The sequence below is a fragment of the Bos mutus genome, chromosome 26, assembly GCF_027580195.1.
Source record: "Bos mutus isolate GX-2022 chromosome 26, NWIPB_WYAK_1.1, whole genome shotgun sequence".
Taxonomy (NCBI): domain Eukaryota; kingdom Metazoa; phylum Chordata; class Mammalia; order Artiodactyla; family Bovidae; genus Bos; species Bos mutus.
Window position 1 is genome coordinate 24,378,794 of NC_091642.1, and position 24,903 is coordinate 24,403,696.

General features: G+C 40.1%; 1 protein-coding gene across 5 annotated transcripts in view; it reads left to right on the forward strand.

The window, feature by feature from the left end:
- Window positions 1–24,903, forward strand: part of SORCS1 (sortilin related VPS10 domain containing receptor 1) — a 575,198-nt gene that overhangs the window by 480,614 nt on the left and 69,681 nt on the right. For all 5 annotated transcript variants that reach the window (XM_070363590.1, XM_005897015.2, XM_005897018.2 and 2 more), the window contains exon 18: window positions 11,616–11,787. In XM_070363590.1, coding sequence (XP_070219691.1) covers window positions 11,616–11,787 — 172 coding nt within the window. The remainder of the gene's footprint in view (window positions 1–11,615; window positions 11,788–24,903) is intronic.

The following is a 24,903-nucleotide window of genomic DNA, read 5'->3' on the forward strand; positions in this document are numbered from 1 at the left end:
TTCTGCCGCTATAAACAATGCTACAGTTAGCTTTCTCATACTATAATACTTGTTATTAAAACCCTGCAACAATAATTTGAGTCTCTTTTGGCAGCTGAAGGTCTTTCTGCTAGCTACTAAAGCAAATTCCACCCAGTCAGCTGATTCCTTCTTAGACCTGAGTATCTAGGCATTGCCAAATATCTCCCCCATAGGAGTGGAAACACCAGCTTCCTGCCCACACGCTGCCTGTGAATCCCATACGTGAGATATTCAGTTATATTAACTTCCGTCCTTCTTTAAAATACAAATGCCAGTGGATTCTGTAAGGGAACACTAGGAGGAAGGGTAAGCAGGATTCCCAAATTAAGAAGGTGTGAGGACATGAGTTTGGGTAAACTCCGGGAATTGGTGATGGACAGGGAGGCCTGGTGTGCTGCAGTCTATGGGGTCAAAAAGAGTTGGACACGACTGAACAACTGAACTGATTTGAGCCAAGTTACTACAGGCAAAGGAACAAGAGATGAGCCAGATGAAAGGGCCAGGCTGCTAGTTTTTCAGGGACAAGCTGTGATGTCAGATTAGTAGCCAGGCATTGGGGGAGATATTGGACAAAGCCTCAAGTCTCTAGGATTAAGGAGCCATAGTGCCCCTAAGTCTCTCTAGTGCCCATTTTAACCCATCCATGGGCATCTCTGGTTGTCAGCCCAGAATATGTAGTATTAACTTCAAGCTGAGATGAAGTGCCGAGGAGTCACAGGGCAGGGCTGGCTTGAGAGTTCTTGCCTCCGATAGATTTCACTTGTCATGTGCCTGACTTGCTTCACCCAGTCCTCACAACAGGGCACACGCTGCAGCCATGTAATCAGACTTGGGTTGAACTGGTCTGCAAAACAGCCATCCCTTGTCAATAAAGCTTAACAAGCAGATCTGCCAGTAGCACCTTTCTGCAAGTGTACTTGAAGGCATCCAGGCAAACTTCCCTTTTATTTTTGTTAAGCCCTCACTTTATAAACGGTTATGGCGGCTCTCACAGTCAGTTTATTACGCTGTGTAGATAGCCCTGTTCTCAGGTTCACTCCCTTCACCATGATGGAAACATCCTGGCATCAGTTGTTATTATGCCCAATAGAAATGCTCTTTTGAGGATTTGTTATCAGTTTCCGTGTATAGAAATGAATGGGTGTGCAGTTTCCTTTTAGCTCTTGGAAAGATCTCAGAAAGACTTAGAATAAGAGCTGAAATGGGTGTAAAGTATCCCTCCAGTGGCTGTAGCTACCAGTCCTTAGCTCTTAGCCCAGTGATGTAAGGTGTCCAGTGTCCACACCACGACACAGCGTGTGAGCACAGTTCTGCCACATTGTCCCTGCCGCTTTTCACCTGTTCCTTCATGCCTCCCACAAGCCACTCCATGGAAAGCCAGGAGGCTGGTACTAGGCCTTCAGTCTACTGTGGATAGAGAGTGAACTCTAAGGCAGGAGGTGTTGCTTGGTAAAGAACAGAGTTATTTTAGAATGAAACAATCTCTACCTTCATCTTTAGCAAGTCACTTCCTTTCTGAGCCTTAGTTTCCTAAACTATGAAATTTGACTATTTGCTGTTGGGGGCTGATTAAATGTGATGCTTTCTATGAAGCAGGCAGCACAGTACCTAGTGATAGTAGTCACTTTTCAAATTGTAAAACATCACCAACAGTTGTCATCTAAGGGCTCCTCTACAGTGAAGGTAAAAAGAGGGGGGAAATTTCCTTTTATTGTGTATCTATAGTCCAGACATTTGATACATAAGTCATGACAGTCCTGAGATCTAGGACACATTTAATCTCAGGACCTGTTTTGTCTTCTGTAAAACTGAAATAATACCTTGCATAGGCTCATAAACTCACAGAATTAGAAGCACTGTACTCCAAAATGCATATCTGCCTCCAAGATGACCCAAGGCAGATAAGGCATTTACCTGATTAATAAATGAGTTCCTTTTGTTTAAATAAAATGAAATCAGTATTCATCTGTGTGTCATCTGGCATTTAGTGCTGAAATAACTCCAAATTCATTTTCTCTTTGTTACTCCATTGATAACTATAAATATCTCAGTTTGCAAATACAAAAGCCCAAGCCTATATAGTTATACTATACATACTATATGGACATGAGTTCGAGTGAACTCTGGGAGTTGGTGATGCACAGGGAGGCCTGGCATGCTGCGGTTCATGGGGTCGCAACTGAGCGACTGAACTGAACTGAACTGATATATACTATGTACTACACATTTATGCTATGTTCTTGGGCACGAACTTGGCAAACTCTGGGAGAACGTGAGGGACAAGGAGGCCTGGCTTGCTGCAGTCCATGGGGTCACAAAGAGTTGGATACAACTTAGCAACTGAACAATAACAATACTGCTAAGTTGCTTCAGTCGTGTGCGACTCTGTGCAACCCCAGAGACGGCAGCCCACCAGGCTCCCCCGTCCCTGGGATTCTCCAAGCAAGAACACTGTAGTGGGCTGCCATTTCCTTCTCCAATGAGGAAAGTGAAAAGTGAAAGTGAAGTCGCTCAGTCGTGTCTGACCCTCAGCGACCCCATGGACGGCAGCCTTCCAGGCTCCTCTATCCATGAGATTTTCCAGGCAGGAGTACTGGAGCGGGGTGCCATTGCCTTCTCCGGAACAATAACAATAGCTATTTCAAATCCTAAAAGATGATGCTGTGAAAGTGCTGCACTCAATATGCCAGCAAATTTGGAAAACTCAGCAGTGGACACAGGACTGGAAAAGGTCAGTTTTCATTCCAATTCCAAATAAAGGCAATGCCAAAAATGTTCAAACTACCTCACAATTGCACTCATCTCACACTCTAGTAAAGTAATGCTCAAAATTCTCCAAGCCAGGCTTTAGCAATACATGAACCGTGAACTTCCAGATGTTCAAGCTGGTTTTAGAAAAGGCAGAGGAATTAGAGATCAAATTGCCAACATCTGCTGGATCATCGAAAAAGCAAGAGAGTTCCAGAAAAACATCTATTTCTGCTTTATTGACTATGCTAAGCCTTTGACTGTGTGGATCACAATAAACTGTGGAAAATTCTGAAAGAGATGGGAATACCAGACCACTGGGCCTGCCTCCTGAGAAACTTGTGTGCAGGTCAGGAAGCAACAGTTAGAACTGGACATGGAACAACAGACTGGTTCCAAATAGGAAAAAGAGTATATCAAGGCTGTATATTGTCACCCTGCTTATTTAACTTATATGTAGATTACATCATGAGAAACACTGGGCTGGAAGAAGCACAAGCTGGAATCCAGATTGCTGGGAATATATCAATAACCTCAGATATGCAGATAACACCACCCTTATGGCAGAAAGTAAAGAAGAACTAAAGAGCCTTTTGATGAAAGTGAAAGAGGAGAGTGAAAAAGTTGGCTTAAAGCTCAACATTCAGAAAATGAAGATCATGGCATCTGGGCCCATCACTTCATGGCTAATAGATGGGGAAACAGGGGCAGACTTTATTTTGGGGGGCTCCAAAATCACTGCAGATGGTGATTGCAGCCATGAAATTAAAAGACACTTACTCCTTGGAAGGAAAGTTGTGACCATCCTAGCTGCTGCTGCTAAGTTGCTTCAGTCGTGTCCAACTCTGTGTGACCCCATAGATGGCAGCCCACCAGGCTCCCCCATCCCTGGGATTCTCCAGGCAAGAACGCTGGAGTGGGTTGCCATTTCTTTCTCCAATGCATGAAAGTGAAAAGTGGAAGGGAAGTCTCTCAGTTGTGTCCGACTCTTAACGACCCCATGGACTGCAGCCTACCAGGCTCCTCCATCCATGGGATTTTCCAGGCAAGAGTACTGGAGTAGGGTGCTGTTGCCTTCTCCAGACCAACCTAGACAGCATATTAAAAAGCAGAGATATTACTTTGCCAACAAAGGTCTGTCTAGTCAAGGCTATTGTTTATCCAGTCATCATGTATGGATGTGAGAGTTGGACTATAAAGAAAGCTGAGTGCCAAAGAATTGATGATTTTGAACTGTGGTGTTGGAGAAGACTCTTGAGAGTCCCTTGGACTGCAAGGAGATCCAACCAGTCCATCCTAAAGGAGATCAGTCCTCGTGTTCATTGGAAGGACTGATGTTGAAGCTGAAATCCCAATACTTTGGCCACCTGATGAGAAGAGCTAACTCATTGGAAAAGACCCTGATGCTGGGAAAGATTGAGGGCAGGAGGAGAAGGGAACAACAAAGGATGAGATGGTTGGATGGCATCACCGACTCAATGGACATGAGTTTGGGTAATCTCCGGGAGTTGGTGATGGACAGGGAGGTCTGGTGTGCTGCCGTTCATGGGGTCACAAGGAGTCGAACATGACTGAGAGACTGGACTTAACTGATACTTATATATGGTTAAATCTTGTTTACACTGTTTCAGATCCAGGGAACTTGATATGAGTTCAGTTGCTAAATTAACTAGAGCATTGCTTATTTCATGCCAACCATGAAAGATTCTAAAATATAAAATAAAGTGGGCATTGGGCTGGTATATTGTAAGAAACAAAGATAATCTTATCAAGGAACAGATTTCTTTTTGCTTCTAAGCTAGAGATATTTCTAGATGTGTTTTTAAAAAAGTAAGTATAGAAATTTTTGTCTGTGAAGTGTCTTTAAAGGAGCCGTTAATCTCTTCTGGAATAATGTAAGTGTACAGTGATGGTTCTTGTTGTTCCTCAGTGTTAGTTTCTCAATATTCAGTGGGAATATTTAATCAAGAATTTAAAAAAAGATTTAAATAGCATTAATTCAGTATTTATATAAGAGTAGTGGGTCCAGGAAGAAAATATATATATACACATAAATTACAGCAAAACAGTTATCTCCATACTCTCACATACATTTAGAATGTTTTAAAAATGCTTTCTATAAACATAATCCTCTCTACATGAGCTATGAAAACACTTAGAGCCTGGCTATCCTGCCATCACCCTGGGGTTGCTATTTCTAGGGCCTTTGGGGGCTGTGTTCTTTTCCCAAGTGATCTCGTTTCTGATCCTGGTAGGGTTCTTGATGTTCAGCCTGATTTATTCAGCAACATATGTCAGTGTACATCATAGAGAATAATTGGTCCTAAAAGTGGTCCATGTGTTTCAAGTCCACAGAAAGGAAATCACTTGCAGTGTTTGCAGACCCAAAACTGCAGGGGCCCGTGTAGCTGTTTTTTTTCTTTTTGGAAAGCACCCATTCAGTTTCACAGCAGACGGTCTAGACTTCTCAGCTGCTACAGAATTGATCCTTCAGAATATGTTTCTTAGATACATGTTCCCACATGTTTACAGGATGGCATTAGGGTTGGAAATGAAGAAGGTGAACGGAGATCAGGTTTCTCACACCACTGTCCTTGCCCAGTGGCATTGGGAATAAAAATCCTCATCCAGGTGGTATGGCATCATGGCAAGAGAGCTCCAAACCCAGTCCAGAGCCCCTGACCACTGCTTGCCCGCTGTGTGACCCTGGGAAGCCCTCTAAACTCTTATCTCTCTCTCTTTTTTTTTTCCTTATGTGCAAAACAGAGGGATTGTGTTGATCTTTGACCCCTTCAGGTTCTGACATGTCCATAAGCTATCTGAAGTGCCCAGTGTTAGCATTCCTTGGACTGCAGATGTTTAAAAGTAGGGAAATTTTCCTTTTATGAATTTGTTATGTAACTAGTTGACTGTAGTGGATTCCATGAGCCATCCTCCTGATGCTGTCATTTAGTTTAACTCGGCCATATGTCCCACTTCAGCATGCTGCCATTCAGAATGATGTTGCATTCTGTTTAGTGTTCACGTTAAATGACTTGTGCTTCCATCCTACTTAGTGGAAGACAAGTGTTCTTCCCCTCACCTATCTTCTGCCCAGTGACATTCCCCTAAGCCCAAGGTCTGCTTACTCTGTTTAAGGGGAAAGTTCTGAGAGCTATTGCCTTGAGAAGAGAAACTTGGAGAACCTGCTTAAGCCGCCAGGGAACCCTGTTATTTCTGAATGTTAGGGGTATGACTGCTACATAGTACTCTTGCTGAAATATGAGCACACTGAGTCTAGAAAGACCTACTTGAAGTATTAGCCACGTGCTGTACCCAGAACCAACTCCCTTCTCTGTCTCCAGGGCTTGCCCCATTTCTCATTTCAAGTCACGTGTTATTGTAAGCGGAAAGTTTTTCCTTCAAAACAAGGACGCATAGTATAATCCAAGAAACTAAACAAATATATTCTTTCCACTGTGCTCACACATGAGGGACACCAGAGCTCAGTGACAGTAAGTCCTACCTTGGCTATAAGAAAACCTAGAGTTCCACCTCTTTCTTGGTCATAACATGTAATAACTACTGTGAAAAAAGAGAAGAGATAATGTAATAAGAAAACATAATGTCTGCACTGATTTTTAATGAATGAATAGAAGCTTGACAGAGTAAAGATCATCCCAGGGAGGATGAACAACACAAACAGAAGAAGGCAAGTAGCCTTTAGCCTGGCCTGAGCTTAGGAGGCATGCAGGGCAGTGAAAAGAGCTAAAGCTTAAAAAATGCATGGACCACAGATCATGAAACTATCTTTTAAACCCAAACCCTATTCTTTATGACTAAACCATGGGCAGTTTGAACAATATTAAGGAAGGAATTGATGTGATCCAGTTTGATCTGAAGATAATCTTGGCAGTAAGAGCATGGCTTCTACTTTCAGGGAACTTGTAAAAGGCTGTGCTTAGTTGCTCAGTCCTGTCTGACTCTGCATCCCCATGGACTGTAGCCCACCAGACTCCTCTGTCCATGGGATTCTTCAGGCAAGAATACTGGAGTGAATTGCCATGCCCTCCTCCAGGGGATCTTTTCAACTGAGGAATCAAACCAGAGTCTCCTGCATGGCAGGTGGATTTTTTACCAGCTGTAAGAGCAAGCCGGTATTTAAAACTTTAAGTAAGTAAGTTAAGTAAGGGAAGTCACTCAGTTGTGTCCAACTTATGTCCAACCCCATGGACTGTAGGCTGCCAGGCTCCTCCATCCATAGGATTCTCCAGGCAAGAACACTTGGAGTGGGTTGCCATTTCCTTCTCCAGGGAAACTTACCGATCCAGTGATCGAATCTGGGTCTCCCACTTTGCAGGCAGACTCTTTACCATCTGAGCCACCAGGGAATTAGTATTTAAAACTTTAAATGCTATTTTTTTTACTACCTTATGATGTTTAATATTTATTAAGGTCTTGCAATGTGGCATAGTTTTTCTATGTCCTTTTGAATGCATTATATCATTTAATACTCCCAAGAACATTAGGAACTGTTTCTGTAATTATACCTACTTTATAGGCAGAGAACCCAAATGTTAAAGTCTGAGTAAATTGCCCAAGTTTCTATAATGTGTAATAGCCTGCATTTAAACTCAGGCAGTTTGGTTCCAGAACACTAGTTTTAACCACCAGGGCAGTGATCTTTAATCCTGGCTGCACACTAGAATCACCAGGGGAAATTAAAAACAAAAACACACTGATGCCCAGGATTCTCATTTAAACTGATTTCTGTGGGCAGAGTCTTAACATCACAGAGACAGTGGTGACTGACTAAGCCAGACTATATTGTCACCTTAACATACACAGAATAGTCACAAACATATAGCCAACATTTGTACTGCAAGCATCTGTACCAAAATTGTAAGTTAAAAAAAAAAAAACAACTGCTAAACAGCCAAATCACAGGATATGAAGACTTTTGATGCTTTTTCCAATTTTACTCTCACAAAGAAAAGCTACGACCTTCATCTTTTTAAAGACTGACAGGCAGCACAGAAGCAAAATCAAAGAGGATAGAGTAAAAAGGAAAAGGTGACAGGAGTATCAAGAAAAGAAGGAAGAGAATAGCTGAAATTGGGGTCGTTGAAGTAATAAGACACCATCTACTGATGAGCAGTTGTTAATATCAAAGGCATATTTGTGGAATGTTTCCTTTCAGTAATTGTGCTAAGACTCCCTTGCCATTGCAAGGTACTTTTCTTCTTGGCAGATTGAAGAATGTTTTACCAACTAAATGCATCCCAGTAATATTCAGAGCTTAGGTCCAACATAATCATAAGTTGCCTTGTTATTGCGGAGGTAAGCAGCCCCATTTAATAGCATATAAAATGTATTATTCATTTATGTGACTCAGACCCAGGGACAGCTGCTGGGATGAAAATAGAACCATTCTGTAATGCACAAAGCAGGTGTGTGCTTACTTGAGTAAATGAACTCTGTATTTCTGCTCAATTTTCTTATAAATATCAGAGACTGGTCTGATAGGGCTAATGTGAAGCCATTTTCTTCCAGGAAATAAAATGGTCTCAGAATGGTTTTTAATGAGCATTGAAAAAATTACCAACGGTCTTTTCTGTGGCAGAATCCCAGGGGAATGGATTCATGCTTTGTGTTTAAGCAGAACTCCTGTTGCTTCAGGCTTCAGGAAAGCCCAGGGTGGTGATTGGTCAGAACAGCGACACACAAAAGAAACGTTCTCTAGCTGATGATGCCAAGTGGTAGTGAGCCCATGCCTCCAGGGGTCCTCGCCAAGATAGTCACAGGTGTGCTTGGACGCTAAGCGATTAAAGTTATAACCTGCCTTTAATGTGCATTGTGCCTGACTTCTGAAACACGCAGGGAGTTTGTGATGCAGTTTAACTCACTGGGATGCCATAATTACTGTATGACATTGCTGGTCACTTCTCTGCTACCATTGCTGGTACCAGAATGTCACCATTTTCCAGTGTGTGCATTTTTTTTTTTTCCCCAGCTTCCCTTATTTTCTTTCAAATCAGCATACAGTCATAAGCACCTACATGGACTTTTCAAAATATTTAATATCAGATAGGATGATTTGAAGATGTTCAGACATGGCAGTGACCAGTCAGAATGAGTAAGGCTCTCTCAGTACAGGAGCAGGATTTAGGAAGCTCCTTGGTGTATTAGGTGTTAACCCATTCAGTTCCAGATTGCCAGGAAAAGCAAGGACTCCAAGGATAGGGGTTAACATAGCTGGGTTGGTGGGTGTGGTGCCTGCAGGGTTTGGGGCCAGTGATGATAGCCAGTTTCTAGACAGATATTTCAACATTTAAACTCTATACAGTCATCCCAGTATGGACCTAGTGATTATCAGCCTTGCATGTCTGCGGCACAAGTATGCCTTCAGTGAGAAGCTTAAAGTTCACAGTCACACGAAGGAAGAAAGTCATACAAGGCATTACTGATTCCTATCAAGTAAATCATAAGGATTCCTGTAAGAGATGACACATATCTCACCTATTTTAAAGAGGTAGTACAGTACAGTGGTAACAAATACATATATCCTAGATCCAAATTGTCTAGATGCTGGCTGTGTGATCTTGAGAAAACTAGTTAAGTTCTATGAATCTTAATTTCTTCATCTATTTATTGGGAGTAATGATACCTTCTTTATTAGGGATAGTTTGAAAGCAAATCATGTTAAGAACTTAGCAGAGTGTCTAGAACATATTAGTGAAAGGGTTAGTCGCTCAGCTGTGTCGGCTCTTTGCAATCCTTGGACTGTAGCCCACCAGGTTACTCTGTCCATGGAATTCTCCAGGCAAGAATCCTGGAGTGGGTAGCCATTCCCTTATCCAGGGGATCTTCCCAACCCAGGGAATGAACCTGGGTCTCCTGCATTACAGGCAGATTCTTTACTATCTGACCACCAGGAAAGCCCTGAACATATTAGTACTCTCTAAATTTGAACTTATGATTTTACTTTCACAATCAGGAAAAGAGAGGAGATAAGCTGCCACTTAAAGTGTGGATAAGTTTTAGGCAGCTGATTAGGCAAAAAGGTGGACATGGAAGCAGAAAGAACAAAAGAAAAGAAGCACTTTCAAGAGGATTGAAAAGAGAAGTTTGGCTAAAGCAGAATGAGCTGGTTGGGGAGAAAGGGTCCAGAAAAGTAGAACCAAGTTAGTTTATGGAGGCCTTCAGGCCCAAGTTAGAGGATTTGTGATTTATCTTAAGGAAATGGGAATTTGTGAAGGTTGTGAACAGGGAGGATAGATAATAATGTTAAGCAAAAATAACTGGTAACATTTCATAATCACTTGCTAATTGTCAGGGTGGTTTTAAGTGTTCTGTGTACAGTAATCCATTTCATCCTTATGGTTAATCCTATGTGGTGAGTTTAATATTAATATTTGGCCTTACAGTCATAGTGTTTAAAGTGCTTTCCCAGATGGTATTTAATTTTATTTTCTCAATCGTGCTTTTAGGTAGTCAGTCTTGAGACTTAAGGACAGAGAAAGGACTTTGGCTAGATTTGAAGTAGTTGGTAAGCAATAGCCTGCACACTGCCAGATTTTGTAAATAAAGTTTTATTAGAACCCAGATTCATTTGTTCTTTTATGCATTCTCTATGTCCACTTTAATGTTACAACCCAAGAGTTGGATACTTACGACTAAAGCTATATAACCTGCAAAGCTAAAACATTTATTCCCTGGCACTTTATGTGAAAAGTTTGTCAACTTATGGTCTATAAGAATGGAAAGACCTTGGACTTTTGATTGCTTCCATTTTGAAATCTACCAGTACCTTCCCCAGGTAGATTGGAGAAACCAAATATATGAATACATAATGTGGCTGCTGTGGACTCCACACACACAAAAAAACAATGATGACTGCGTAACATTGGACCTCAAAAGTCTTAAAGAAAACCCATAGATTGTAATATACTATAAATCTGATAAATTGTATAGGACAAATTGGTAGCATAATTCTTTTTTTTTTTTTTTCCTATTAAGGCTAAAACAAGAAAAAAGCAAAATAGAGGGAGGATTTACTCAATCTATAGTCTAAAGTTTCCTTAATGTGAAATTTCAATAGTTCAGGCATTATATCCCATAAAATATTGAGTAGAAACTCTCAAGTTTAACCACCTTTCTGTACTGTACCATGAGTGCAACAGCCTGTACAGTATCTAATGTTGAGACATATAATGCATAATAATCTTTCTTTGAACTGTACCTTCCTTTGTAATATATACATGTGTATATTACAATATATATAGTACTTATTCTGACCTTTAATTATATAGCCTTTGAAGTATTTTCTGGATTATCCATGTATAGATGGTAAAAAAAAAAAAATCCACCTGCAATGCAGGAGATCTGGGTTCAATCCCTGGGTTGGGAAGATCCCCTGCAGGAGGGCATGGCAACCCACTCCAGTATTCTTGCCTGGAGAATCCCCATGAACAGAGGAGCCAGGTGGCCTATAGCCCATGGGGTTGCAAAAAGGTGGACATGACTGAGCAGCTAAGTACACATCTTTTCACCTGGATTATAAACCTACTGAGGGTAAGGAAAGAGCACGTCTTCTCCTGCTATGCATTTCCCACAACTCCAAAGTGAAATTGTATATCTGTCGACTAAGATAATAAATGCGTAAACTAAAATGTTAATAATAATGCAGTATGTTCCTATGATGATTTGCCTCTCCGTTGGGTGCTTACTATACACAAACTGTAACCTTCCTGACACCATGAAAGGTAGTTATTGCTAACCCTCAGGGCTGAGCAGAAGGTTTGAAAAGTTGGGAGTGATCCAAATTATCATGGGCTGAATTACAATGTGAGCTTTTCCCCATTTAGGTATAGAAAGGTGGTTTCCAATAACTGCACCGATGGAGTGAGAGAACAGTACACAGCCAAGCCGCAGAAGTGCCCAGGGAAGGCCCCACGGGGGCTGCGGATCGTCACTGCTGATGGAAAGCTGACGGCGGAGCAAGGGCACAACGTTACTCTTATGGTGCAGCTGGAAGAGGTAGGACCGGGCCCCGCCTCCCCTCTACCTTCTAGAGCCAGTGACTTCTCCCAAGAAATCATGATTTGGTTCACATGTCTTTTTGTCTTTGTTTACATAGATATATTTTTTTAATTTTAAATTTTATTTAAAATCTGTATTCCCCTTTTAGTTCCTTGGTATTTGTTATAAGTTTGCCTTCTCTGACACAGTTCTTCAAGTACTTTCATTTCACTGCAAGTTGTTCTTCATCCTTTTTTTTTTTTTTAATTTTACTTAATTTAACTTTACAATATTGTATTGGTTTTGCCATATATCAAAATGAATCCGCCACAGGTATACGTGTGTTCCCCATCCTGAACCCTCCTCCTTCCTCCCTCCCCATACCATCCCTCTGGGTCGTCCCAGTGCACCAGCCCTAAGCATCCAGTATCATGCATCGAACCTGGACTGTTCTTCATTCTTACTGAACCTGTAACTTAGGGATTCTGTCTGGATTTAATCTTCTATTATTGGCACTTTTAGCAAAATGTTTTCTCAGAATACATTAATAGTATTCCTAGAACAGGTTAACACATATACATACTGAACTAACCTAAAAGCTGCTAATGCTGTCTTCCTCCTTTATCTGAAGTCATGGCTTTTCTTTCTAAAGACAACATTAACCAGTCATACATATAGCATCAAGACCAATCTAAACTAATCAAATATAATTTCCTTGACATTTGAGAGGTTTATTGTTTTAATATTAATAGTGCCTCAGGAATATTATTATAAACATCAATTATTGTTTGCCACACTATAGTTATCTGAAGTTTCTGAGTAATTAGATGGTAGGATAAGATGACATTTATATTACATATTTTAGAATGTTTACGGCACATTTGTCATCTTGTAAATGAGGCAGCTGGCCTCTAAAGGATAAACACCTTCATTAAATGATCTTAATTACTAAACCAGGCTGTCCTACCCTCAACCATGTTTTATATGTACCTAAAATATGGCCAACACCACTTTCAGCCATGTGAATGCAAAGGAATCTGAAAAGTTCACAATGACATCAGGATAAAGATATACAACATTTTCTTCTCCCCTTGTCTTCTGATAGTTCAGTGACTCTCCATCTCTAACATAGATAAAAATTACCTGGTGAGCATGTTAAAACAGTTTTCTGGGCTGCGTCTTCAAAGATTCTCATACAGAAGGTTGAGGTAAGACCCAGGAATATCCTTTTCTAACAGGGTCATAGGTTATGCATTATGCTTCAAGAAAAAAGAAAGAAAGAAACAAGGACAACATCAAGAGGCCCAGACCGGTCCAAGAGGCTCCTTGAAGGGGAAAAGATGTAGTTTGGATTACACTGTCAGGTTTGCTCAAAATACTTAGTATTTTAATTTCCATAGAAAAAGCTGTCATCTAATGAGTTGGAATTCCTGGCTCAAGTGATGCTGTTGCCTTCAGTTCAAGGACCACTTAGACAAGCACTGCTCTAACCTAATACTCTTTTCTCCTGTCTCCTTAGTAAGTGCCTTTTAACCATACCCAGTTTTCTAAACACTAAGGTTCCCCAGTGTTCTTCAGTTGGAACTAGAAAGAGATGGGCCAATTTAGGCTAGTTGGAATTACTTGCATTTCACAGAAATAAATCTTGGGGGAGCTTCTGCCTGAGGCTATGACAGACTAGCTTGCTGCAAAGCAAATAAATATGTATTATTTAGAGCAAGAGTTAGAATGGGAAAGAGAGACACACACAGAGAAGGAGGAAGAGGACTTAGGAAATTTCAATTCTTTTCTTGAGAGAGAGGCAACTCATTGTGATGAGTTGTGCTGTATTTAATGTTGTATTTCCCCTCAAGAACTTTGCCAGTTCATCTGTCACACTGTTTAAGAGGTCAGATTTCAGATTCCTAGTAGAAGGTCAGACCAAAAGTGTTGGCTAAACATCTGTTGGTAGACTCGAGGTTGGGAAGATAAAGATTGGACTTCAGAGTTACCAAGTCAGCTGGGACTGATGATGTCAAATCCCAGAGAGGAGAGAAGCATAGAGAATTTATACAGTATTCTCTGTTCTTTGTTTCCTTGGGGGATTCCATGATGGCTTTGTTTCCTTGGGGGATTCCATGGTGGCTTAATTGGTACAGAATCTGCCTGCAAGGCGGGAGATCCAGGTTCAATCCCTGGGTTGGGAAGATCCCCTGGAGGAGGGCATGGCAACCCACTCCAGTATTGTTGCCTGGAGAATTCCATGGAGCCTGGCAGACTACAATCCATGTGGTTGCAAAGAGTTGGACACAACTGAGCCACTAACACTTTTCACATTCACTTTTGTTTCCTTGAGTTATTTGACAATATCTGAGGGATGCAGATAAAACAGCAAGTAATCACTTAGGATGTGAAGTCAAACATAGTTTTTAGAAGTATTACATTTTGAGGAGATAGAAAAAAATTGAATTTAGAGACTATCAAGGGGAAAGCCCTGGTGAATGATTCAAGACTAGGTCCTGTAGACTGCTCTATGATAGGAGTAAGGACAGAATGGAATTAGACCAGATTCTCTACACCCTGAAATCCCACCTGAAATTATTTCAGTCTAATCATTATTAGAATGATTCCCCCATTTTAAATGTCAGAAACTGTAACAAATCCTCTTTAGAGGAAAATAACGTATACCAGCAGCCTTACTACTTTTTTTTTTTTCATGTAAAATTTAGGGTATTTAAATAACTACAGATATATCAAGAATCAGGACCAAGAACAGGAAAAAAAAAAAAAACAGAAAAAAGAGTATATTTCCTGATATATGATTAATATGTTTATGAATATGGGACAAGATATAAAATTTAATCCCACAGCAGTCATCAGTAGGTGGCGGTAATCAAATGGAAGTCATAGAACTACAGGTATAGGTACTGATATTAGGAACTTAGAGGGGTTTGTAGTAGACGGAACCCAGGTGAGTGAAGGATCAGTTTATTAGAAGCAATGACAGTAGGGAATATAACATTTGGAACATAAGAGGAAAAGAGTAGAAAATAGGGAAAAGAATAATGAGACCAAAGGACATGGCGGAAAGAGTGAACACAGTCATCCTGAAGGGGAGGAACTAGTAAGGAGCCAGAATTATTTTTGGAGAGATAATGTCAGAGAATTTTCCAAAAACTGACAAAAGATATCAGCATATCAACACAGAGATTCAAGAGAATCTGAAGACTCAAAGCAGGGTATTTTAGATATTGTATTCAAACTACTGACATCATCTAAAAACAAGAGGAAATTTTAAAGCAGCGCAGACAAAAATGGAATGACATGTTTGAAGTGCTGAGGAAAAAATAGTGAAGCTAAAGCAAAAACATTTTTCAGACAAGCAAAAATTAGAATGAGTCATATAAGCTGATTTCTGTGAAAAGAATCACTAAAGGTAATTGTCCAGGCATAAAGAAAATGACCCCAGGCAAAAGCACAGAAATAATGGAAAGAGTGAAGAATAAGAAAGATGGTGGATATGCCGGTGAACTGAAGTTAATAGCAATTTTGTAGACCAATCATGTTAATCCGTTGTGGGACTTAAAATACATGTGGAATTAAAATACATGACAACAATAATATAGTATGTGAAAAGAATTAAATGGAATTAAAGAGGTTTAAGCTCCATGAAATGTCTGTGAAGAAGTATTGATAAAAGTACTCTTTTATATTAGAACCAGCATGTTCAGAATGTGTGCTTTAATATCTGCTGCTGCTGCTGCTAAGTCGCTTCAGTCGTGTCCGACTCTGTGCAACCCCATAGACGGCAGCCCACCAGGCTCCCCCGTCCCTGGGATTCTCCAGGCAAGAACACTGGAGTGGGTTGCCATTTCCTTCTCCAATGCATGAAAGTGAAAAGTGAAAGTGAAGTCACTCAGTCGTGTCCAACTTTTAGCAACCCCATGGACTGCAGCCTTCCAGGCTCCTCCATCCATGGGATTTTCCAGGCAAGAGTAATAGAGTGGGGTGCCATTGCCTTCTCCGGCTTTAATATCTAGTCACAAGTAAAAAACGGTAAGGTAATGCTGACCTATCAAACTACAGATAGGAGAACTGGATGAATATTAAGTGTCTCATTAATCAAAATAAAGTAGAAAAGAGAGAAGAGGAGACATACTATCATTGAGACAAATTGAATAGATTTGAAAATGGCATATGCAAACACAGATATTTCAGTAGTTATATAAAATAAATAATTAATTATTTTTGTGGCTTGCTTAAGAAATGTGTCTAGCCCAAGATTGTGAAGATATCATACCACACATTTTTTTTCTTTAGCTTTCATATTTAAGCCTAAGATCTATTTTGAACAGAATTGTTTCAGGCAAGGGCCAAAATTTATATATATTTTCCATAAATATAGCCAGTTGACCCAGTACCATTGAAAGATAAATATTTTCACACTGAATTTCTATATGGTCAATTGAGTTATGACATAATAATATACATATATATGTGCACATAAGTATGTACTTTATGTCACATGAGACTTCAGTACAGTAGATAATGTATTATCTTTTCAGTAAATGGTGCTGCAGCATTGAGTATGAGGGAACACGTGAATCTTGACCTCTCAAAACACACCAAAATAATCTTGACTGTCAGTCTAATTTTGAAAGAGAAAACTACGGTGCTTAAAGGAAAACACACAAGGATATCTTCATGACCTTGGATTAGGAAAATATTTTTTAAACAGGAAAGAAAACCTTATAATGTAAAGAAAAATATGATTTACTAAGATTACATTAAAATTGAGAATTTCTTTTCTTCAACAGTCATTATTTTAAAAACTGTAAAGGTGAAATCTAGAGGGGAAGAAGTTATTTTCAGTACACACTTTCAATAAGGGACTCATGCCCAGAAAAATATAAATAAATCCTACAAATCAATAAGAAAAATTCCATCAACCTAGTAGAAAATGTACAAATGATTTAGAAATCTCAAAGAGGGTAACCACATAGCCAATAAGCATATGAAAAATTACCAACACCACCGCTTATCCAGAGAATGCAATTTAAAACTATAATAAATTATTGCTATGTACCCATCAGAAGACTGGTATTTTAAAAGACTAACAATATCAAGTGGTGCTGTTAGGGCAACTGGTTAGTCATCCAGTACTGTTAGGAGTGTAGATTGGCACCCTGGAGACCAGCTCGACATGAAATACTATACCTGAATACGTGCACAACCTAAGAGCCACATTTCCACTCCAAAGATACATTCATCAGAAATGCATACAGTGCAAACTATTATATATAGGATGAGACAACAACAAGGTCCTATTGTATAGCACAGGGAACTACATTCAGTATTCTGTGATAAGCCATCATGGAAAAGAATATTAAAAAGTAAATATATATACATGTATATAACTGAATCACTTTGTTGTGCTGGATAAATTAACTCAACATTGTAAATCCAACTATGCTTCAATAAAATTTAAAAACAAAGGGAAATGCATACAAATGTGCATAAGAAAGTATGTAAAATAATATATATAGCAGAGGAATTCCCAAGAGCTCAAAAACTGAAAATAAACATCCGTCAATATTAGCACAGAGAAATAAATGACAATATACATATAAAATGGAACACCATACAATGAAAAAGAACAAACTACTGCTACATACAGAAACTTGAATGAATCGTGTAGCTAATATTAAGCTAAAGGAATCAGACTAAAAAAATGCATATTATATGTCTACCTAGCAATGGCACCCCACTCCAGTACTCTTGCCTGGAAAATCCCATGGATGGAGGAGCCTGGTAGGCTGCAGTCCATGGGGTCGCTAAGAGTCAGACACGACTGAGCGACTTCACTTTCACTTTTCACTTTCCTGCATTGGAGAAGGAAATGGCAACCCACTCCAGTATTCTTGCCTGGAGAATCCCATGGACGGAGGAGCCTGGTGGGCTGCCGTCTATGGGGTTGCACAGAGTCGGACACGACTGAAGCGACTTAGCATAGCATAGCATAGTTAAACTGCAAAAAAAAAAAAAAAAAAACTGAAAGCAAAACTGATTTATGGTGATGAGAATGAGAATAAGTATTACCTTTGGAGGGGGAGTGGCAGGGACAATTTCTGGGCTAGTCACAATTTAAATTTTTTTGATGATTAATGAATGCATCTACTTTGTAAAATTCAGGTTGTATATTTAATAGTATGCATATGTTTCTTTATGCATAGCATGTTCAACAAAAAGCTGACTTAAAAATCATTTTAGAAATTCAAATAAAATAGAATACTTTGTATTTAGATCTTTAAGCAGTAAGGAAACAGAAAACTGTTAAGGAGGTATTCATTTTCCAGACTAATCCTATACCCTGTGGTGAAGGTGAAGGCCTCTTTCCCAAAGACATAAGGAACCTGATTATGCAACTCAGAAGAACATTATCTTTTGAAGCAACAGACATCAATGCCAGAGCAGGATTCAGAATTTAGATTTTTATTTCATTTTGAAGAATGCAGTAAAGGAAAATCTGAAATAAGAAATCAGTCCTGGTCAGCTCCAACCTGTGTGCACCCTCCAGGGACAGAGGCCAGGCTCTCATCTATTTGATGTCATTTTCCACGCAACCAGGATGATCAGGCACCTCAAACTTGGCTGAGTGATGTGGGAACAAATTGGGGAATCTGGTTCTAAGATGTGTAAAGTCTGCCTTCTGGCCACAAAAAAGGGAAAAAAAAATAACAAGTCAGTTCATTCCACTTGAATGGGCAAAGCTGCAAGAGCAAGGATGAATCCACTGCCTGCAGCTGTCAGAATCGGCCCCTTGATTTTCTTGTCTCCTATCGCAGAGCACAAAGCCTTAAGGACTGTCCCCATATAAGGAGGCCCCAGAGAGCTCACATTTGATTGTGAGATTCTGTGCTCATGAATCACAAGCTCTCCTTACAGAAACAGCATCAAGTTCTCTTAATCTCTGGATTATATATGTAGGCAGAGCTCAGGCATGTGATAAGCAATGTGAAATACAGAAGATCTGAAAGTCTTATAGAACCTGGGGAGCATTGAGACTTGAAAAAAAGATCCCATTTGTAAGTGCTTGCATGGATTGTCTCATCTAGATCCTGCAGTGGGTAAGTAAGGATTACTGTTATCATTTTATAGATGGTGCACTGGAAGCACAGAAAGGCAAAGTAACTCACCTAAGATCACACAGCCAGCTATAGTAATGCAGCCAGGAGTCAAATCCAGGACCTATGGTATCCTGCCTTTTATCACTTGTCTGTAGTGGAAACAACCATTTTTCTGGCAAAGAACTTACTGTGGTTCCCAAGGCTTCCTAGAAACGCTTGGCTGGGGCAGGTAGTAACAAGGATCAAGCAGTAGAAAGAATAGGCCTAATTATCTATGTCCAAGCCAAGCTGGGCTATGGCTGCTGCTATATTCTCTCTTTTTTTTTTTTTTTTCCACCCATCTTTTTTTTTTAATTGAGGGATAATTGCTTTACAGAATTTTGTTATTTTCTGTCAAACCTCAAAATGAATCAGCCATAGGTATACATATTTACCCTCCCTTTTGAACCTCCTCCCAGTCCCCCCATCCCACTCATCAGTATGTAAACCAAGATTTCCTCCTGGATTTTCTGAGAATATCCATGGCTCTTGAGATCAGCTTCTTGGAAACCATTTCAGCAATGAGAGAAGCCAAATCTTCTCTTGGGTGTCCTCCTCTTTGCAAAACTATGCCTTTATTGAATGACTACAGTATTTCTAGCACTGTTTTATCCCTCTAAAAAATGTTGGAAAACATATTTTTTCCAACAAAAATATGAATGCAGTATTTGAGGACTTTAACATCTATGTATACCAAACTTCTCCAGAGTCTTGAGTATGAATTTGGCTATAATATTGCTTCAGTTCAGTTCAGTCGCTCAGTCGTGTCCGACTCTTTGCGACCCCATGAATCGCAGCACGCCACGCCTCCTTGTCCATCACCAACTCCTGGAGTTCACTCAGACTCAGGTCCATCGAGTCAGTGATGCCATCCAGCCATCTCATCCTCTGTCGTCCCCTTCTCCTCCTGCCCCCAATCCCTCCCAGCATCAGAGTCTTTCCCAATGAGTCAACTCTTTGCATGAGGTGGCCAAAGTACTGGAGTTTCAGCTTTAGCATCATTCCTTCCAAAGAAATCCCAGGGCTGATCTCCTTCAGAATGGACTGGTTGAATCTTCTTGCAATCCAAGGGACTCTCAAGAGTCTTCTCCAACACCACAGTTCAAAAGCATCAATTCTTCAGCGCTCAGCCTTCTTCACAGTCCAACTCTCGCATCCATACATGACCACAGGAAAAACCATAGCCTTGCCTAGACGGACATTTGTTGGCAAAGTAATGTCTCTGCTTTTGAATATGATATCTAGGTTGGTCATAACTTTCCTTCCAAGGAGTAATATTGCTTAAGTAAATTTAAAACAAACAAACAAACAAAAAAACCCTTATGTATGCTACTGGTAATACATGTGTTCTCTACATCCTCGTCAAAATTTCTGAATTCACTTCTCATTTCAATTTGTTCCTAAATTTACTTTGAGTAGAGTGTCTGAAATGCTCTTATATCTAGGACCAGTTCTTTATAACAGTGGGGATATTAATGCCATGCTCTGATGCCTCTAAAGCGACAAGTCCTCCAGGTGCCACAAGAGGTCCCAGCTACATGTTGATATGACACTGTACTGTGATTATTGAGATGTGGGCAGAAGATTTCCAAGCCAGGATAATATTTTGTCATTTGGACACCAAGGATCATGCTTCTGCGTCTCATGGTTTATTCCTGGTTCAACTTTCTTCTCCAAGTTTGTCTCATGTCTGTGGGGCTAGGTTAGGTTAAGGACTGATGCTACCCTCTCCACCTTTGTCCTCAGCTGTATATGTGTGAGTGTGCTTAATCGCTGTTGTGTCTGACTCTTTGTGACCCCATGAACTGTAGCCCCCCAGGCTCCTCTGTCCATGGGATTCTCCAGGCAAGAATACAGGAGTGGGTTGCCATGCCCTCCTCTAGGGGATCTTCTCAACCCAGGGATCAAACCTACCCTATCTTTGTCCTTAGTTACTTACATATAACCCCCTCCACACACACACACACATAAGCTATGTCCCCTTTGTGTATTAACTAAAGTACTAGAGACCTGAGGAGTCAACTGTCCCACCAGTGGAACATTGTGTTCCGCACAATGTACGTTTTGTGTACAACACAATGTACGTGTGTTTATTTGTTCTTCATTTTATGAGTTCCAACCTTGTAGGAACTCAAACCCGTCAAATACTTTTCATTTATGAGTAGACATGTTTCAGCTTGTGGAACTACATGTTTTGGGCTAACTAGGATCTCTGCTGTATCAAGTTTTAAGTAGAAATTTAAACATACAATATAGAAAGTACTAAGTAGTTTGTATTTATTCAAAACAAAAATTAATTTATTGGATACATTATAATAAAATCTGTATTGCTGCTACTGCTACTGCTGCTGCTAAGTCACTTCAGTCGTGTCCAACTCTGTGCGACACCATAGACGGCAGCCCACCAGGGTCCGCCATCCCTGGGATTCTCCAAGCAAGAACACTGGAGTGGGTTGCCATTTCCTTCTCCCTTGCATGAAAGTGAAAAGTGAAAGTGAAGTTGCACAGTAAGTGTCCAACTCTTAGCGACCCCATGGCCTGCAACCTACCAGGCTCCTCTGTCTATGGGATTTTCCAGGCAAGAGTACTGGAGTGGGTTGCCATTGCCTTCTCCGAAAATCTGTATTAGATCATTATAAATATCTATATACTAATGCATAATAGCACCCTTCTCTTTTCTGACATCTCCAAATAAATGATCAATATTATTAAGACATGAATCATGTCCTGCCTGGTTGTAACTCTGCTTACCATGTCTGCAATATTGGTAGGAACTCAATAAATGTGTGTTGATTTGAACAGACTTCCTCCAGGAGAGTAGAGAGAAAGCCTAAACTTGAAAAGGCTCTTAAGATTCGAATAAAACCCTAAACATGTTAGTCTTTATCTGAAATCTAAAGCCCTTCCCTTATTCTGTATTAGTGCATGTCCTAATTCTAACATAAGAATATCAATGAAAACCTTGCTAAAACCAGAGCAAAAAAGAGAACTTCTTATTGACTGTAGATAATCAAAGGTACACTGATGCTTATAGTTCCGTGTACGATAGTTGGGACCTGAGCCAAAATTTTTCCAATTTGAGAAATGCAAGAAATGTGATCGCTTTTCATAAATGGTATGTGAGGCTACCCCCCCACCTCCCACACACACACATACATCTAGGTGACACAATGACTCCATATACAAACCCTTCAAAACCATACAGCTTGGTTACTCAGAGAACCACAGAGTTCTGGTAACGCTGATGAAAAGCCCCCTTGTCAGGAACCCCATCTCTGCTGCTGTGAGGGTTCTCTCCAAATATATGAGAATAAAGGAATCTTCATTGGAAGCAACAAGGCGAAGGAGCAGTCTTGCTTCCATCCCAGACCTACTCATTGTGGAGGATCCAGGAACACACACGTGTGAACACCCACACTCACACTGCAATGTGCATTTATGCATCATTGTTTTCTTAAGGACAAAGAACAATGATCCAGGAACAACCAAGAGGGGAGAGGAAGAATCCATGAAGCTGTGTTTAAGAAGCTTAACATTTTGCATTTTGTAATGGCTCCTGAATTTTAGGAAGCTGATCAAAAGTGTTCTGCAGAGAGACCCCAGCAGCATCCAATGAGTGGTAGCATCTGTCTGGAGACTTGCTTAAGATGGATATCCCCTGGACCACTAATGAGCACCTAATGAGTCTATGGACTTTCAATGTGATAACCCGGCTTTCTAGGGAAATCCAATGTGACAACCTGAAGGCACAGGATGAATGGTGAAGGCCCTAATCAGTCTTAAGAACTCAACAAAAGTGATTTGGAAGGCAGTCATTTGAGAGGACTGCTAGGCGGAAGTAGTGTCTGCATGTTACGGGAGATAATTAAATCTGTTTTAAACAGCTGTAAGAATAAAGAGATGCAATTCACTGCATAATTTAAGACTTTTAAATTAAATCTGAGGCAGGGGACTAAAATTAAAAACTTTGATCCGTATCTCATTGTTTTAATACTTCAATTTACATACAAAGACTGGAACTTAATAAGGAAAATTCATGATTATAACTTCCTCTGTGAGATTTAACTTGGAAATGTGAAGGCTGTGTCCTCATTAAATGGATTTCAATGAGCTGTAATTTCACATACATTGAAAGACTTACAGCCACATAAAAGTAACCACAGTGTAATAACACCTCATAAATTTTGCAGAATGCTGCCCACCATCAGATGGTAGAAAAGATGACTTTTGATAATTGTGTGTGTGTGTGTGTGTATGAAAGAGAGAGAGAGAGAGAGAAACTCATCTGTTGAATTGATAAAGGGAGCTGACCTACTTTTTCATTTGGAGAAAGAGTTGGCATGAAGAGTTCACAGGAAGTGTTAAGTCCAGGCAGGTATGCATCATTTTTCTAGGCCAGCCCAGATCTGACTCAGAAGATTCAGCTGTTTTCTTCTTCCACACAAAGGAATGGAAGCTGATTTCCATGAGCCATGGAGATTTAAGAGGCTTTCTCATGTATTATTCCTTACTCCATGCAGCTTTATTCTCTTTGACTCTAAGCAAGGTAATTGAGCCACTTCATTTCTTCTCCCTTGTTGCTTTGGGTTAAATAGGAAAGAAAGAAATGAGGCAGGCAATATAGATTGTCTTTAGCCTGAGGCCTGATGCCTGAAGTTCAGATTGAATTCAGGTTAGCAGCTCTAAGGTCCTGCTTTTCTCTTCCCTCAGTACCGGTTCCACAGGCATTGGTGTATTTCTATCCTTTAGGGTTTCAGAGAATAGGTGTTTGCAAAGCACTTCAGTCTGCCTTGACAAGCAAAGAGAGATACTTGGTTCATTACTGAGAGTTTCGGTACAGTGAGCATCCAAGGGCCGGAGTCATAAAATCGTCTTCAGTTTGGATTTTCAATCTTTCAACCTGTCTGCTTCAGGCCCTCCACACAGGGGCCCACCACCCCTTGAATCAGGGCTGAAGCCACGCAATTCTTGCCCAAGTGCATAACTTCCTTAGATTTCTGGCTTTACACTCCGTCATTCATTATTCCATGACTCTCTGTCTTACCAGCCCACTCCTCTGCGTAATCCACCATTCACCTATAGTGGAAAATCTCCATCACAGCACTTGGATAGTTGTGCGTCTTCACCTAAGAGTGGAGATTATTTCAGCAGCCTGAAGAGATGTTGGAACATTGTGGATGTCCAATAACGTGAACTGAAAGAATAGTATTATTACAATGGCAGGATACCCAGTCTAGAAATGACAACTAGAATCATCACCATTCTGCTCATCTTTAATTTATAGGTAAAGGAATTGAGGTCCAATTGTAAAATGCATTTCAGAGGACAGTTAACTATGTCTTCTAACTTCCAGGTCACCACCTGCCTTCTGTAGGGCACTTCTTCCACATATAATACACCTGTAGACCTCTGTAAAATCACTGAAATCTCATCAACCTAATAACTTGGGAAAGTGATGAAGTGACATCTGGGGCAAGAAATCATATATCCATTTTATAGGCAGGATCCCATGACTCAAGTCTACCAAGTGATAGCTAAATATAGAAGTTCTGAAAGCTATTTAAAAATGTTAACAGCATAGCATAAAACAGTGTAATAATTCCAGTGCCGCCATTGTGGTGGTGGTGGTTGTTGTGTGTGTGTGTGTGTGTGTGTGTGTGCACGCGTGTGTGCAATATCATTGGTTAATATGGTATTCACCAGTGTAAAAATGTAATCTCTGGGTGGCATGATTATGAGCAATTTGAACTTTCTTCTTCCAAATTTCATCCTCGTTCCACAGTTTTCTCAAAGAATTCATCATGGCTTTTCTCTTTGTTCTTTCTTCTAATAAGGTTAACATATTTTACCATATTTTAAAACTAGAGAAGAAATATAGGTTTATCCTAAAGGAATCTTCCTACTATTCTTTCTTTTAAAATGAAATTGTTCTTATGACATACCCGAATGTTTACTTTTAGAGTGATTTTTTTTTAAATCATTCAAAACC